Here is an 18320-nt window from a genome sequence, read left to right as displayed (position 1 = left end):
ATGAATTATGCTAATGAGTTCCCCTAGCTCTTTTTCTATGAAACGACCCCTGGATATCACGTTGCTCTACAGCTTTACTACAGAGTTTCCTCTGATTCCTAGAGTGGCATGACATCACTTCCGGGTTTGCCCTGGAAATGACGTCATGCTTGCGATGCACTGGGGATTTTTGATTCAATTTTTTCCCCTCAACTGGGTGTAGGCAAATAGGAGCAGCAACCAGTGGGAGATTTCCCACAGTAGCAGGAGATCTGGCAGCCTTTGTTTTACAGAAGGACCTCCTTGAGGAGGGATTTGAAGAGATGGGCTTCTTCCGTTACTCCCGTCCTAGAAGGTGACCTACCAGTGAAGCCTGTGGATAGCCACCGCTCCTTTCATGCACCTCTCGCCCGTAGATTGGCAACCAGGTGGCCTGTTGATAATTCTCAGGAAGCTGTTTGTTTGTTTGTTAGTTTCCTGGTGGCCTCTTACTGATGTTCCTTAGCCTCTGTGTCAATCCATCCTAAGCCTTAGAATCAGAAGAACAAGACGCTGGGTTAAGGAAGAGCGCGTAACCCATTTGGTTGCTCGGGCATTTGGTTGCAGGGGAGAGCAAAGGGGGGGGGAACGCCTCCGATCTTCCCCTTCTTTTGTTGCATTCCCCCCCCCGGCTTCCTCCAATTACCTTTTTTTGTTCTGTTTCATTTCTAGCGCTGCTCTCGTCGTGGTGTGAGGAGCTGGGACGGCTCTTACTGCTGCGCCACCAGAAGAGCCGGCAGAACGACCCCCCGGGGAAGCTCCCCATGCAGCCGCCCATGAACTCCATGAGCTCCATGAAACCCTCCCTCTCGCATAGGTGAGTCCTGCACTGGCCCTTGGCCCCACACACGTTAGCACATTTGGCCCTGCACATGTTAGCGCCCGCCGTCCTGCCAAAACCCCCCCCACAAAAACATGTGCTTGGAATGCTTGTGACCAAGTAGAGGAATAGATGCATTTATTTCATGAAAGGGAGGTGTAGGCATCCCCGTATGCCCTTGGCAGCTTGGCGTTGATTCTGTTCCCTTGACTTCAGACACTGACGTAGGGATGCCAGCCTCCAGGGGGGACCTGGGGATCCCCCGGGATTACAGTTTATCTCCAGACTACAGAGATCAGTTCCCCTGGAGAAAACGGATGCTTTGGAGGAAGAACTCTCGGGCATTGTACCCCACTGAGGTTTCCCCGTGTCCTCCCCAGGATCCATCCCCAAATTTCCAGAAGTTTCCCAACCTGGAACTGGCAGTCCTAGCCCCCCCATCCGCTTGCCAGTGGCCGGGGAGGGATACCCAGCAGCCCTACACCGATGTGGTGTAGAAAGTGACTGATTCCCCACAAGCCGCTGCGCCGCCCTCGCTCTTCTCTTCTCTTTCCCCCGCTTGCATTGGTCGGTTCCACACTATTCGCCGCGCGGCGGCATTTTGACCCGCAGCCCCCTGCGATTTCCCCCCGCGTCTTCTCGACTCTTGTTTTTTGAGATCAGGAAGACATGGGGGAAATCGGGGGGGGGGGAGCCGCGGGTCAAAATGCGGCCACGCAGCGAATAGTGTGAAATCGACCAATGAAAGCAGGGGGCAAAGAGAAGAGCGAGGGCGGCGCAGCTTCTCGTGGGGAATCGGTCAGGTTCTGTGTACGAGTTCCCCTTAAACCCGGACCGCAGTTTCCTTAAATCCAGCATTGCTCATGTCTTCCTACCTGGCCAATTCTTATTCTTCAGATCTTCAGGAGACTGATAACCAGGGGTTTAGATCTAGTCAAGATAAGTGCCGTTATAGAAAGGATGAAACGGGCCCTTTGGACTACAGGTAGTCCTGCAGCATCACCCTTCCACACACACACCCCTTGTGTGTCTCATCCTGGGAGCACGTGGGGAATCCCGGAAGTTCCTTTTTGGGTGGGAAGAGTGCCCTGACCCAGCAGCCTTCCCAGTCATACGTTTGTCTGTGAGAAGAAAGGGAAGCCAGTTTGGGGTTGAGCTCTGTGGGTTGGGAACATGAGAGGGCTCTAGACAGCCTGGGGACTGGGGCTGTGTCCCCATCCATTATTTCCTGCATCCGTTATTCTGGGCGAGGGGGAGTAGGGTTGGAAAATAGGGGGTTTCCCTCTCAAAGGAAAAAGCGGAGGTGGACTCAAGAGGACGCTGCTGCTTAGCACCCGCTGCCGCGCTGGGGGGTTCAACCTGTCCATTTATTAAAATCCAACCGCCCTTTTCTATTCCCCCCCCTCCTTTTTTAATAAACCTTTTTATAAACACATTTTTCACTTAGTACGACTTATCTCTCCGGGGTTTTCCCTTGAATCTCTTCCCCGTGTGCTAGAGTGGATGGGTACTTCCTAGTTTTCTGTAAAGTGTTCCCCAAGGTTTCTACCACCTCACTTCATTATCGCTGTAGGACTGCACCAGAAGGGAACCTTTTTTCGGTGGGTCAGTCTAGAGGTCCTGAGTGGTGGTGGTGGTGGTGGCTGGTTACCCGGGGTGTTTTCCAGGGAATCCTTGCTCCAAGGGAGTTTCCCCACAAGGAAAGACACCGTTCCCCTCCCTCCCCAATTCTACTTTATCAGTTGGCTGGTTTCCTCACAGACCTCTCCACCTCCTCCCCTCCCTTGCTCATTTCTCCCTTCTTTTCTATTCCGGTCCCTCCTTCAGCTGGGCTTCTGCCACATCTCCTGGCCATTTCCCTAAGCTTGCCCGGCTTTCTCCTGGTTATCCTCAGCCATTCTGCCCACCTAACCCTGTCCCTCGGCAAACGGTCGCACAGCCGTGCCACGAGGTGAGGAGGTAGGCCCCCGAGGAGCCATTTTAATACCTCATACACAATTGTGAGAGTCACCTCACCAAACCTGTACAGTTTTCCTCCCACAACCAAGGTTATAAAACTCCAGGGCTATTTTTGGGCAGGAACGCACAGGAACGGAGTTCCGGCTGGCTTCAGAGTTGGCCATGCCCACTACAGGCAAAACTTCTGCACGCGTGGCTACAAAGGGAAGGCCTGGAGAGCGACACCCCCCCCACGACTCCAAGGTGAGCGGGCTGGGGGGGCCCCTGGAAGGATCAGGGAGGCATTTAAATGCCTCCCTGTGCCTTCCCTGGCCTGCCCAAGGGTTGGCTTGCCCGGGCTCCCCGTAGCCGCAGGGCGCCTGGGCAAGCCAAAAGAAGGCAGTTTAAACTGCCTCCCCTCCAAGGGCTGGCTTGCCTGGGCTCCCTACAGCCGGGGCGGTGCCCGGCCAAGCCAAGGGAAGGCATGGGGTGTGGTCTAATATGCTAATGAGCTGCACGGTCAGGGGTGTGGCCTGATATACTAATGCGTTTCTGCTGTTGGGGGTGGCCTGTTATGCTAATGAGTTCCTGCTGGGCTCTTTCTTAAAAAAAAAAGCCCCGTAAAACTCTTTGCTAGAGGATTTCTCTGGAAAATTTCTGAGATGTGCCCTTATCGCAGCTACAAAAGAATGATCAGAGCACTGTACTTTTTTTTAAATCTCAAGTGTAGTCAGAGGCCTGTCCTCCGTCCCCTTCCCACCCCCTTTGCTGTCTGGCTTGCACTTTCAAGTGATAAATGTAATGTTTGAAGGAGTAACCAACTACCCAGGTGGATTCTTCTCCCGTTTTTTCATGTACCCCACAGGAAAGCTGCAGGGGTCCCACATAAGGTGTTGTAACCAGGGCTTTTTTTGTAGAAAAAGCCCAGCAGGAACTCATTAGCGTAATAGGCCACACCCAACAGCAGAAACTCATTAGCATATTAGGCCACACCCCATGTTGCCAGAAGTGTGGTCATCCAGCCACACCCACCTTTTGCTTGTTATTCTGTTTACCTTGCTTGTTGTCAAAATCCAGGGCCTTTTTTGTAGCAGGAACTCCTTTGCATGTTAGGCCACACACCCCTAATGTAGCCAATCCTAATGAGTTTCTGCTGTTGGGCGTGGCCCAGGGGTCATTTCGGGGGGGAACGCGGGGGATCGCAGTTCCCCCGGGTGAGGTGCGGGGGGCGGGGCACATGATGAAGCCCCGCCCCCTGCTTCTGGCCGCCCCGCTTCCGGCCCTCATTCAGCCAGGAGGAGGCAGGAGAAGAGGGAGGGTAAGTTGCTTCCTCCCCGCCTCTCCCCACCCCTGCCTGCCTGGGGCCAGGGAGGGCCTTGGCGGGGCTTCCTCGCACTCCCGCCAGCCTTGCAGGTCCACCGCCGGGCCCCTGATGTCAGGGAGTGTGGCATATGCTAATGAGTTATGCTATTCCTGCCCAAAAGTAGCCCTGGTTGTAACACGTGATTGTGGGACCAAGATCTGGGGAGTGTGGGAACGGGGCAGGCATGGGCTAGCAAGAACGAGAGGCCAAGATAACATAAACTACAAATGTTGAAAAGGATATGGGTTCAGGAGGACAAAAGAACAGGGGATCATGAACTGTGTCAAGGATGAATTATGCTCCCTGTTCTGCTAGTGTATGTGACAAATGGATTCAAGTATTAGCCTAGATAAGGCTGCAGAAACTGAGTCTTCAGTTCTGAAAATATATACTTACAGCAAATGCCCCAAATGGGGGAAGATGTCGGGCAAATTCAGCAAAGCTCTAAAAACTAAGATACACCCTGGCCAATGTTCCCTCTAAGCTGTGGAGTCTTCTGAGCAAAAATTCTACTTTGTGAGCTATTGGCATTAAAGTTGTGAGCAAGCGATTTGGCCACTGCATTAAAGTTAGTTTGCTCTGGAACCATCCTTCCTGAGCTAAGACAAAAATGTGTGAGCTGGAGGCTAAAAAACTGTGAGCTAGCTCACACTAACTCAGCTTAGAGGGAACACTGACCCTGGCATATGTAGGCAGGCACCTAGTCCGTGTTCACCGAGATACGAAATATGATGGGAAATTTATCTGGCTTTTGGTCCTGTGCAAAATTCCTCTGGAATGATCAGAATTCACACGAGAAGGTCAACGTTCACCATGTTTCGGGCATTTAGGGTGGAAGTCGAGCATACAGGCTGGACACAGTGACATGGCTGCAGAAAGAAACAGCTATGCCAGCTTCAGTGGATTGGCACCACACGTTATGGCTGTGCGACCCACAGGACTGCACCCTCAGAGCTGTAGAAACAGAACGTGACATTTCATCCAAAAGGAGCCCATTTGTTTGTAAAATGTACCCTTGACGGCGTATGGCTATAAATTGCTCAGGTTAAATTTCCATATACTGCAGCTGAGTTAGTTACTATTATTTTAATTTGGGAAGGAAGCAAAATTTGCCCTATTTTGTTCCTGAAGTATTTTAATGGTGCTCAGGCTAGATTTAAGTGTGGGAAGCAGCGGCTTAAAAGACATAACTTTTTTTTTTTGCTTCGTTATTGACTCAATTCCCAGGCTTTACAAAAGTCTTCGGATTGCACAAAAGGATACCCCCTAGGCCGCCCTTTTAAAGTTGAATAATTGTTTGTCGTTTATTGTCTTGAGCTCAAGAGAAAGAAATGGAAGCAAACGTGTGATGTTGCATAGGCTCGTGTTAACCTTGCTGGATCATAGGGCTGCCAAGTCCCCCCAGGAGGCAGGGATTCCCCCGCTAAAAGGGCCCCTAATCCGCCGGTCTGGGTCCAGCTGGTGGGGGGAACCCTACCCCCAAAGTGGCCAGATCGGGCCAATGGGCCAGGCGTGATGATGTTGCCCGGAAGTGACGTCATCACGCTGGGCCACGTTGCCAGGCGGCACTCTTGCAATCGCCCTGAAACTCTATGGTACCATAGAGTTTTTCAGGCCGGTTGCTAGAGCGTCACCCGGCGACGTGCCCAGCATGATGACGTCACTTCCAGGCGATGTTATCACGGGGCGTGCTCCGCGCGTGCTCGAATGTCCCGGAACGGGACCAACTCTCCCCTGCTTATTTTGGCGATTTCGCTTGGCATCCCTACTGGATCAAGACTAGTAGTATAGCCTTCTATATGGTTAGACAGTGTCATAGACAGAGGTCATTTCGGGGGAAATCGCAGTTCCCCCGGGTGAAATACGTGGGGCGGGGCACATGACAAAGCCCCGCCCCCTGCTTCCGGCCGCCCCGCTTCTGGCCCTCATTCAGCCAGAAGGAGGCAGGAGAAGAGGGAGGGTAAGTTGCTTCCTCCCTGCCTCTCCCCACCCCTGCCTGCCTGGGGCCAGGGAGGGCCTTCACGGGGCTTCCTTGCACTCCCGCCGGCCTTGCAGGTCCACCGCCGGGCCCCTCATGGGGCTCGGCAGTGGAGCTGCAAGGCCGGTGGCGGCGGCCGGGACAGTTGGGGGCGGGGTGTGTGGCCTTATGACACACTTCTAGTGATGTCAGGGGGTGTGGCCTTATGACACACTTCTGGTGATGTCAGGGGGTGTGGCCTTATGACACACTTCCGGTGATGTCAGGGGGTGTGGCATATGCTAATGAGTTATGCTAATGAGTTTCCCTAGCTCTTTTTCTACGAAACGACCCCTGGTCATAGATGCAACGAACGTGAAATTGAGCCAACTTCAGAGGACGGCGGAAGACCGGAAGGCCTGGCGGGATCTGGTCCATGGGTTCGCGAAGAGTCAGACTCGACTGTGCGACTGAACAACAACAACATAGCCTTCTATTTCTCAGACATTGAGAATGAATAATGGAGCTAAAGCAGCCCAGGCTGTGGAACTCCATCAGGAGTCTCTGGGTTGCTGGGCAAGGGGCTGAGCCAAGTGGACACAACGGGTCTGGTGTCACCAGGGCTGCCAAGAGTAGGGGGGACAATGGGGTACAAGATTCTGGGCCCCCACCGAACTAGGCCAAGTGCCGCTACAGAACAGGAGCAGCATGAGAAGCCTCATCAAGCATCCTGTGTGTGTTCTTCCGATATGGCAGTGGAGGTGTGACGGGGGTCCCCTCTAGGGGTCCTTAGTGGCTCTCAGCAGCCCTGGGGCCACCTTGCCCCCCAAGCCTATGGGGTGGTCTAGTTGCTAGGGTGATGGGGGCAGATCTTGGAGGAGCAGGAAACCCCGAAGCCTTGTGAGTGTTTGAGAAAGGCCAACGGAGCCTGAAGCACCTGTTCAGAGGCATTGAAACCCCAGCAGGGCTCGTCCAAGGAAGACTCCCCTGCCAGCTGTCCAGATAGATCCAGAGAGAGGAGGGGGGAGAGAGAGAGAGAGAGACTGAAAGACTGGCAGGAAGTGCAGGAGAAGGGCTCAGGGGCAGGAACCTCTTCCCCTCCTAGACTGAGCCTCCAAGGAAGCGGTAGTAGGGCTTCCAGGTGGGGGCAGGTGGCGGGTAAACCCCTGCTTCGGTGGCCCGATTTCCTCCACCACGGAATCGGACCCCAGGGGGAACTCTGCCCCCCAAAGCGCAGCGTGGCTGCGTCACCAGAGGTGACGCAACCACATCAATCACGTTGGGGGCGTAGCCCCGATTGTCGGAGGGAAAACTCTATGGTTTTCCCTCCGACAATCGGGGCCACGCCTTCAACATGATTGACGTCGCGCGTCACTTCCGGTGATGTGCTGCAGGCACATCTTCGGACGGCTCCCGGAGCCCAGCGAGGCTCCCCCGCGGCAAGCAAAATAGACTTGTCAACCCTAAGCGGTAGGTGTCCGGGGAAGATCCGTGGTGACCTGAAAGCAAGACAAACAACATCTGGGGTAGGGTCTGAGCTTCCATGAAGAAGTGGGCATTGACTCACAAGCGCTCACACCTTACCAGTGGGTTCCCTCTAAGTCGTGGAGGCTTGTGAGCAGAAATTCTACTTTGTGAGCTCCCGGCATTCAAGTTGTGAGTGAGCGATTTGGCCGCCGCATGAATTCGTTTGCTCTGGAGCCCTCCTTCCTGAGCGAAGGCAAAAAATCTGTGAGCTGAAGGCTAAAGAACTGTGATCTGGCTCATGCCAACTCAGCTTAGAGGGAACACTGGCTACCGCTGGGCTCTTTCCGGCTGCTGCAGATAGACTAACCCATTTTCATCTATCTGAAAGCAAAAGTAAAATCGTCGAGGATGTAGTAGTGCAGTTATACCAGACGCTAATAACAACAAAAAAGCTTTCGTGTTCAAGCTTTGTATTTTTATAGTACGTTCAAAGGCCTTCGCATTCAGGGTCTAAGTCAGCATCCCCCCAGTGTGGTTCCCTTGGGCGCCACGGTCCCCCCCACTACTTCCCGTGGCACCTGCTGAGCCTTTCAAAAATTGGGTGGGGCCGCTTGTTCTTGGCTGCCCCCATTCAAATGGAAAAGTTTAGGTTCGTCAGCCCCTTCCCGGAAAGGTGTGTAATTCCCTTTCCCTTTCAGGTTTTCCTTCTTCCCAGGAAATGTGAGGAGGGAGGTATTGAGAGCCAGTTTGGTGGAGTGGTGAAGTGCGCGGACTCTAATCTCGGAGAACCGGGTTTGATTCCCCGCTCCTCCACATGCAGCTAGCTGGGTGATCTTGGGCCAGTCACAAGTTGTCTCAGAGCTGTCTGGTGGAGTGGTGAAGTGTGCGGACTCTAATCTGGGAGAACCGGGTTTGGTTCCCCGCTCCTCCACTTGCACCTGCTGGATTACCTTGGGCAAGCCATAGTTCTAGCACAGCTATTCTTGAAAAAGAGCCGTTTCTGTCAGAGCTCTCTCAGCCCCACCTACCTCACAGGGTGTCTGTTGTGGGGAGGGGAGGGGAAAGGAGTTTGTAAGCCGCTCTGAGACACCTTTGGGTAGTGAAGGGCCATGGGGTATAAATCCAATCTCTTCTCCTCTTCTTCTATTTCGTTCAGCTCTGCCTCTTGTGGTGGCCATCGTGGTTTGGCTCCTCCTGCTGTGATAGCCATGCTGGGATGGAGCTCACCACCACCCCTGCAGGCCCCGAAAGGTTGGGAGCCTTGGTCTAAGTAATCATTACAACACCCCTGTGAGGCAGACCAGTCCTAAACTGTAGATATGCAGGCCTAAATTGTAAAAAATTGCAGCCTCCCCAGAGGTCATTTTGGGGGGGATCGCGGGGGATTGCAGTTCCCCCGGGTGAGGTACGGGGGGGCACATGACGAAGCCCCGCCCCCTGCTTCCGGCCGCCCCGCTTCCGGCCCTCATTCAGCCAGGAGGAAGCAGGAGATGAGGGAGGGTAAGTTGCTTCCTCCCTGCGTCTCCCCACCCCTGCCTGCCTGGGGCCAGGGAGGGCCTTCGCGGGGCTTCCTCACACTCCCGCCGGCCTTGCAGGTCCACCACCGGGCCCCTCATGGGGCTCAGCAGTGGAGCTGCAAGGGGTGATGTCAGGGGGTGTGGCCTTATGACACACTTCCGGTGATGTCAGGGGGTGTGGCATATGCTAATGAGCTATGCTAATGAGTTCCCCTAGCTCTTTTTCTACGAAACGATCCCTGAGCCTCCCTAAATGATAATGTGTTTGTGGCTGAAGTAAGATTTAAACAGGGGACCTGATGGTTCACAGGGTGCACATTAAGCAAGCCGACTAGCCTCATTTCTCCCCACATATGTAATCAGGGGAGTGGGGAGACGGGAGAGGTTGTGGTAACACCTCTGGGGAAAGAATGGCGTACCTGGAAGTGTCCACGTGATGATGTAGAATTAATCGTTAGCGGGTCATTACAGCATAATACTCTGATGGAGTCCAGGTTTGACTAATGGCTGTCTCAACAAGGGAGATGATGTTTTCCTCTGCAGGCAAAACTCACTCTGAATTTAAACACAACTGTTTCCTTGCTCTGTTATCGTGCCTCTCCCCCCCCCATTAAAAGTGCTTGTTGCAGCTTGCTTAGCGCATGTTAATGCTTTGCCGTTGTCAATGACAATGTCTGCAAACACACAGCTGCTCTTTGCAGCGTGGTTTTTTTCCTCCTGTTATCACGAGTCTTTTTTTGTTTGTTTGTTTGGCTGCATTTTATCTTCCCTCGTCCCAGTTTTTTTTGGGTCTTCAGTATTAATTAAGCCGCAATTTCCTTACTGCCAGTAGTTGTACTAGAATGCTTTCTTAGAGCAATCAAAATTGATTAAAATAAAGAGATGAAGTCTTTTTTAAAAAAACATATATAATAGAAGTGATTTGGTTCCAGAGGTTTAGTAAAATTAAACAGAACATCAAATTAACCAGTAATTCAATTAGGCGAAGGTGCTTTATTATTAATTAGCATTATTAGTATTGTTTGATATCCAAGCAATTACTATGAACAGCACTGGGGTGTGTGTTTACAAGCGCTAAGAATAGAGATAGTGTGTGGCTTCCCATTTATTGTTTTGCACTAGAGGAAAAAGAGGAACCCCAAAGATTATGAGATATAGGGGGTTCTAGCTAGAACATACATTAAAATTCTAAAAAGAAACATAATAAGATGCTGATCATAGGATCAAATCCTGCAGTCCATGAACGAAATTCATATTATACATGACCACAGTCGGACTCCACCCCGGATGACCTTCATCGGGCGTTACAGGCCGTGGCTGGTTGGCTCAGAATGAGTCGGCTGAAACTAAACCCGGCAAAGACGGAGGTCCTGGGCCTGAGTCGGACCGGTTCGGGGTTGGGGCTCCCGACCTTAGACGGGGGCGCCTTTGGTATCAGCGGCGGAGGTTAGGAGTTTGGGGGTGCTCCTGGACTCCTCCTTAACGATGGAAGCCCAGGTGGCAGCCACTGCCAAATCGGCCTTTTACCATCTTCGGCTGGTGCGGCAGTTGGTTCCCTTCCTCGACCGTGATGACCTGGCTGCAGTGATCCATGCGACGGTCACCTCGAGGCTAGACTACTGTAATGCTCTCTACATGGGGCTGCCTTTGTCGCAAATCCAGAAGCTACAGCTAGTGCAGAAGGCTGCAGCCAGGCTGTTGATGGGTCTCACTAGACGGGACCACATCCGGCCTGTACTGAAAGCACTGCACTGGCTGCCAATGGCATACCGGATTTGCTTCAAAGTGCTGGTTTTGACCTTTAAAGCCCTAGATGGTAAGGGTCCGGCTTACCTTAGTGACCGCCTGTCCCCGCATGTTCCCCCAAGGGCACTACGGTCGGGGAATCAAAATCTCCTGGAGATTCCAGGCCCCAGAAACATCAAGTTTGCGGTTACCAGGGCTAGGGCATTTTCGGTGGCGGCTCCTACCTGGTGGAATGAGCTCCCAGAAGAGATCCGGGCCCTGCGGGATTTGGTGCAGTTCCGCAGGGCCTGCAAGACGGAGCTCTTCCGCCAGGCTTTTGAGTAGGAGCCACCACCACTACCATCATTGTGCCATCACCATTATGTTACCATCATTCTATCTACGCCCCCCTCGCTAGTCCCGCAAATTGACCATCCTCAGAGCGGGGACTACTGGGGGTGCGAGACGTGCCTGGAAGAGGTCAACGCTGTATGGACGTATATTGTCGCCGCTATATTTATTGTTATTACTGTTGCTGGTTAATAATTTTAGGATCCCATCTTGTACTTTTATAGTTAACTAATTTTAAAGCACCGTAAAGCGAATTTTAGTAAATTGTATTGTTGTGTTTTTTATATTATTCTGTACTGTTTTAATGTTTTAAACTTGGGCATTTTTGCCCCCTGTGAGCCGCCCTGAGTCTTCGGGGAGGGCTGGGTATAAATTCAAAAATAAATAAATAAATAAATACATAAATAAATACATAAATACATAAACATTCAGTTTGTGGTAAGAGCTGAATTTCCGGCTCACCTTTCTCTGGCGGCCTGTGTTTTAATTTTCAGTTTAAAAGACTCCAATTTAAATTATCATTGTGTTAAGCAGGGCTATTTTTGGGCAGGAACGCACAGGAACGGAGTTCCGGCTGGCTCCCAAGTTGGCCACGCCCAGCAGGAACTCTTTAGCATAATAGGCCACACCCAACAGCAGAAACTCATTAGGATTGGCTACATTAGGGGTTTATTTTATTTATTTATTTATTTAAACATTTCTACCCCGCCCTCCCCGCAAGCGGGCTCAGGGCGGCTTACAAGGGCATTACAGCCAATACATAAAATCAATAAAATCCAATAAAACAACCAATAACATATTAATAACAATAAAGTGCTTTAACGCTCCAAGATGGCTTAAGTTGTTAGTCCAGAAAATGGTCCGAGTCCGTCAGCAGGTCTTGCTCCCACGTGGATCACCTTATCGCCGGAATATCAGGCATCCCAGTCTAGGTGACATTCCACCGTTGGTAGTGGTGGAGTGGCGGCGGCCCCTACATATAGGCCTGGTGGAAGAGCTCCATCTTACAGGCCCTGCGGAATTGCATAAGATCCCGCAGGGCCCTGATCTCTTCCGGGAGCTCATTCCACCAGGTAGGGGCCGCCACTGAGAAAGATCTTGTCCTTGTTGCAGCATAGTGCACCTCCCGGGGGCCCGGAACCACCAGCCGGTTCTGGGTCCCTGACCGAAGAGCTCTTGGGGGCATATATGGCCTAACATGCAAAGGAGTTCCTGCTACAAAAAAAAGGCCCTGGGTTTGGACAACAAACAAGGTAAACAGAATAAGAAGCAAAAGGTGGGCGTGGCTGGATGACCACACTTCTGGTAACATGGGGGTGCGGCCTAATAGGCTAATGAGCTGTGCTGTCAGGGGTGTGGCCTAATAGGCTAATGAGTTCCTGCTGTTGTGTGTGGCCTATTATGCTAGTGAGTTCCTGCTGGGCTTTTTCTGCAAAAAGAGCCCTGGAAGTGCCACCAAGTTGCTTCCAACTTAGGGCGACCCTATGAATTAATGACCTCCAAAATGCCCAGTCGTTGACAGCCTTGCTCCGGTCTTGCACACCGAGGGCCCTCGCGGCTTCCTTTAATAGATAACAAAAATATGGCAGTCCCAGTGGTGCTTCCTTACAGCCTTACTAATTAATCTGACGTGTCAATCAGTCCTGACGACCCATGCCTTGCAGTTTCTCTTCACTTAATTTCAAGGAATTGAGTAATATCTAGAATTTATGCTAAAGTGTTTAATAACAGTTGGAACAATTACTGTGCAACCTTAAACAGAGTTAAAATAAAGGTAAAGGTTCCCTTGCTCGAAAGCCAGTCGAGTCCGACTCTAGGGTTGCCGTGCTCATCTCCGTTTCAAAGCTGAAGAGCCAGCGCACACACCCTGACATCACCGGAAACGTGTCATAAGGCCACACACCCCGCCCCCAACGGTCCCGGCTGCCACCGCCAGCCTTGCAGCTCCACTGCCGAGCCCCATGAGGGGCCCGGTGGTGGACCTGCAAGGCCAGTGGGAGTGCAAGGAAGCCCCGCGAAGGCCCTCCCTGGCCCCAGGCAGGCAGGGGTGGGGAGAGGCAGGGAGGAAGCAACTTACCCTCCCTCTTCTCCTGCCTCCTCCTGGCTCAATGAGGGTCGGAAGTGGGGCGGCCGGAAGCAGGGGGCGGGGCTTCATCATGTGCCTCCCCCGTACCTCACCCGGGGGAACTGCGATCCCCCCGCGACCCCCCCCGAAATGACCTCTGGATCTACCTAAGTCACCCTACTGCAATGATGTCACATCCAGGTTCGTGCTTCAGAAATCATATGATAAGAGCAATGGCAGTGCCCCCCCCCCCGCACCTCCGCCCTGTTGAGTGATAGCAGAGGGCCAGGGCTGCTGGGATTAAAGTCTTACACCGGAGTGGAGAACCTGGAAACCTAAATGTCACATCTTTTTGATCTTACATCTTTTTTTTCACATGAAGAGTTTGTGTTTATTTGTCTACAGCATAAAGCAGATGTGCTGTCTGAATGATCCAGCCATACAAACCCCGTCTCTTTCCCATGAGTTTTAAAATAAAATCTTCACTTATAAAACTGAAAAACACTAAAGCATTAAAATACAGAAAGCTCGTTTAACTCACTTCACAAAAGCATTAGCAAAAGATATCCCTTATCGATTTAAATTTGATCTTACATCTTACATGTATGCAATATGTGTGTGTGTGTTTGAACTCCTTCGGCAGCAGCGGCACAATCTCCCATTGTATCCTATGGCCCCATAGAATACAGCAGAAAGATCATGCCATCACTGTGGCGAGACTCTAGAGAGAAGGGGTTTAAACCCCTTCTCTCTTTGCTTCCCCCCCCCCATCCGCCTTGGCAGGCCGGCTGGGGAAGGGAAGGGGAGGCTTTTGAAGATGCCTCCCCCCCCTTTTTTGCTTCCCCTTCTGACACACTTCCGGTCACATCAGGGGGGGTGGCATATGCTAATGAGTTATGCTGATAGGTATGCTAATGAGCTCCTGCACCCCATTTTCTATGGAATGACCCCTGTGAATCAGGGGGATCTGCGTGATCCCAGAAAATCTTCGGAGTTAACTGATCTAATAGGGGTCCCAAATCCCCCCGGGGGGCGGAATTCCCCCCGGTTTCGAGCCCCGATTCCCGCTCCCGCAGAATCAGGGCCCGGGGGAAACCCCACCCCCGCGCGTGCATCACCCGGAAGTGACGTCACACGCTGGGGGTTGGGTGACGCCATTTGAGGGGGGAACTCTTTGTTTTCCTCTCAAATGGCGTTGCCCCGCCCCCAGCGTGTGACGTCACTTCCGGGTGACGCACGTGGGGGGGACACGCGCATGAAGAGGACGCCGTCCGGGAGCCCCCCGCTCCCGGACGAATTTCATTTGGCAACCCTATGATCTAATCGCCCATATATCTCTGAATACTGTGTTCCTTTTTATTTCTCTTCTTTTCACTGGTGTGACTTTTGTAAGGATCCTGCGGGGATTTGCCCAAAAGGTTTTTTATTTCTTTTTTTAAAATGATTTAATTTTTTTGGTAATTAAGATAGTTACCAAAAAAAAAGAGTTCTGCATCAAGTTAATCCAGTTTATGCACCATTAAAATGCTGCAATGTGTATAATGCGTTGCTGTGTCATGTGGTTGCTTTTTAACATTTTTGTTTTGTTTATGCCCCGCCTTTTTCCTCAATGGGGACCCAGAGCAGCTTACATTGTTTTCCTCTTCTCCATTTTACCCTCACAACAACCCTGTGAGGTAGGTTAGGCCGAGAGTATGTGACCGGCCCCAGGTTACCCAGCAAGCTTCAGTGGCAGAGTGGGGATTCAAACCTGGGTTTTCCCAGCTCCTAGCCCGACATTTAACCCTTACACCACGCTGGCACAGTCTGCTTTGGAACCAAACAAAGGTTAGTGAAAAGGAGGGCCAGTATTAAAACCTTTCCATAAAAAATAAAAAGAGGTACATGTATTTATTAATAATAACAAATGGTTGACTTTACGCGTTTCGGCCAAATAGGCCTTCCTCAGAGGTCATAAATATTTATTTATTTATTTATTTAACATTCGATTTATATACCGCCCTAACCCCCCCCCTTTCCCTAACTATGGGCACATTCTCAGGGGTTGGGTCAGCCTACGTAGCACCCGGTGGTGGCGGCTCTCCCTTAAGGTCTCCGGCATCCAGCTTCCGGCTTCCTTTGGCTCCTTCGGTCGGCAGGACTCTTCTCTCGCGGTTCTTCTCTGGCGCGGTTCTTCTCCGGCGAGGCAGCCGTCTCTGCGTGTTACTTCGTCTCTCCCGGCCTCGGCTCTGTCCAATAGGCTCCGCCGCGCTTGGAGATGATGTCTTCCGCGCCTTCTGCTGCTCGCGACGGCCGCTCTCTGCTGGTATTCCGCAGGCCACCAGGGATCGCTCTACTGGTTTCGTTGTTCCGCCGCGCCACCTCGTCTCTGCCGCCAGGATCCGCCGTCGCCGTCATACATATGTGGCAAGATGGTTAATAATTATATTCACATAAACTTTAAAGTGCAATCACTCCTTTTTACTTGTGAACACTGTGGGAACACAATCAAAGAAGGAAATTTTTGGACCATAAGTTTATTTTATAACCACTGGGCTAGTGATTGCACTTTAAAGGTCTTATGTGCATATTTACCCTGTGCTTGGTGATTTTACTTTTGAATAATTTACTTTATGGTCCTTATTGAATCTATATTTTGTATATATTTCTGATTGTGTTTATGTGAATATAATTATTAACCATCTTGCCACATATGTATGAACTCTGAGGAAGGCCTATTTGGCCGAAACGTGTAAGGTCAACTTTTTAAGCCCTTGATATTGTTATGTTTTATATACATTGGTTGTAAATGGGCCCCTATATATGTTTTAAAATTTGTTATTATTAATAAATACATGTACCTCTTTTTATTTTTTATGGAAAGGTTTTAATATTGGCCCTCCTTTTCACTAACCTTTATTTGGTTCTGGAGTTTATTGTTAGGTTCAGTTTTTCCTCCTTCTTGTTTCTGACAGTCTGCTTTGGCACACCACAGAGAGGCCCGGGAAGCCGTGCAGCAATCTCCCTGATCAGTTTCGTTTCACTAGGCCATGACTCAGACATTCAAGCCGATCTTCACCATTTTTTTAAGCCTAGGTATCTGGCCCACTGGCCAGGTAAATCAGTCCTGACTCAGAACTAGTAAAACCGATGAGATTTAACAGCTGTCAGTCTCAGTGGCACTGATCACGGCCAACTTAGCTGACCGGGAACATTGTGTGTCTGCTTTAAGGGAAAGATGCTGAATTATGCACTTAAACAAAATGCGGGCATTGGTGATTAATCAACGAAAAGAATGCATCTGGGAACTTTATTTTCTGTTTGCACATTTGACGAGTAGGTTAATAAAGTTGACTGTCCCAGTTAAAGCTAATGTCCCTGAAAAAAAAATACACATTGAAAAAAGAAAGAAAAAGTATGTCAAAAGTTTTCTTTAAAGTGCCCATTCTATTCTATCTGGTTGTTCAGGAGCTGGTTTTCAAATAATGGTTTTAACGCTGATCATTAGTGTTTATTTACTTACTTACTATATACATACTTACTTACTTACTTACTTTATACCCTGCCTCTCTCCCTAGCGGGGACCCAAAGTAACTGACATCATTTTCCTCTCCTCCATTTTATCTTCACAACACCCCTGTGAGGTAGGCTAGGCTGAGAGAGTGTGACTGCCCAGAGTCACCCAGCAGGCTTCCATGTCATAAGTGGGGATTCGAAGCCAGGTCTCCCAGATCCCAGTCTGACCTCTAACCACTACACCGCACTGGCTCTCGCACACAGAACTGAAATGCACATCAATGAGCCAAAGGCACAATTTATGAACTTGGCACACCTCCAGCAGTATGTGGGGGTGTATATATGTATACTTTGGCGAACGTTATAGGTGGAAATCATTTCCATTTTGGAAGGAAGGTACTTCTTGCTCCTCTTTGGACTCGTACACGAGCGTGATCCATAATCTACAAGAGGACATCATCTTCTTTCATGCGTGCTGTCTGCTAACACCTTCTCTGACTTCCTCTCCCCAAAGACCGTCCTTCTGGTTTCCGTGCAGAGCCCTTTCTCCTCCTCCTCCTCCTCCTCCTTCCCTTGCCTTAAAGGCAAAAGAAAAGAAAAGAAACCAACCTTCCTTACACTCACACCCACTCCAAACCAGCCATGGGATCTATTTCAGTGGCTCCTTCTCTGACTGTTGTAGCAATCGCTGACCTCCGGGCACTATGAATAAACAGCAAAGCTGGAAACAAAAGGATTCTCCGCGCTGCCATTATCTCCCATTAACATAGCAGAGGCACTGCGGTGTGAACAATGCCATCCCCATTCACCGATAAACAGCGAGTTTCCGGGCGTTTGGATTACCAAGGCAACAGGCAAGGGTAGAAATGCTGGGTGGGTGTCTTGGGTTTTTTTTTTCTTGTTGTTGTTATTATTATTAGTATTAGTATTATTGTTATTATTGAAGGATCAGCCGGATGTGGGTTCCCAGGTATATCGAGAAGTGCAAGATTATTATTTTTTAATTAATGAATGTCTTGCTACTTTAATAGGCAGGGCATAAACTGAGGAATGGTGTTTCAAATGCCCACGCGATGCCGACACGTGGGTTACAATAAGTTATGGGTGCAAACAGGGCTGCAAAATTCAATAAAGATGGAATTGCCTCTGTGCCGAGCTGCAAATTGTACCAGGCGTCTTTGAGAGGCAGGTAACAGGTGGAATGTTGATAACAGGTGGGTTTTTGTGGCTGCAACAGTGTATATTAGTGTGCCCTAGTTTTGCTTGTGTGAGGATAGCCAGAATCTCTCGGGGATGTTTTTCTTTAAATTGTCATTAACGGTAACAAATGGTCTCTGTCCTATAATGTGAAAGGCTTAATAATCCCATCTAGTCTCTGGGGCTGGAGTGCATTTTCGGTCTCGCTGCTCTCCACTTTTCCAGCATAGCTTTGGTGTCGTTTTCCTGGGCGTGCAACGTGTGTTTGCGCGTGCATAGTTTTCAAGGGCACGTAGCAAGTGAAATTTGCACTCTGTTGCATGTTCAGCCTGGAATCCAAAGAGCTATCCAAAGCTTTGGACAGTGGGATTCATCCCCCCCCCCCCGATCACATCCACAACACCGAC

At 50.5% G+C, this 18320-nt stretch overlaps 1 protein-coding gene across 2 annotated transcripts in view; it reads left to right on the top strand.

Moving 5' to 3' along the window:
• Positions 1–708: 708 nt before the first annotated feature.
• Positions 709–18320, top strand: part of ZMIZ1 (zinc finger, MIZ-type containing 1) — a 121186-nt gene continuing 103574 nt past the window's right edge. The window contains exon 1 of one of the 2 annotated variants that reach the window (XM_015424521.1): positions 709–835. In XM_015424521.1, coding sequence (XP_015280007.1) covers positions 783–835 — 53 coding nt within the window. In that variant the 5' untranslated portion in view covers positions 709–782. The remainder of the gene's footprint in view (positions 836–18320) is intronic. The other variant, XM_015424520.1, reaches the window with a different exon arrangement.

Source organism: Gekko japonicus, unplaced genomic scaffold, assembly GCF_001447785.1.
Source record: "Gekko japonicus isolate JY-2015 unplaced genomic scaffold, Gekko_japonicus_V1.1 scaffold142, whole genome shotgun sequence".
Classification (NCBI taxonomy): Eukaryota; Metazoa; Chordata; class Lepidosauria; order Squamata; family Gekkonidae; genus Gekko; species Gekko japonicus.
Note: the sequence above shows the minus strand (reverse complement) of the source record. Positions and strands in the feature narration are given on the sequence as shown.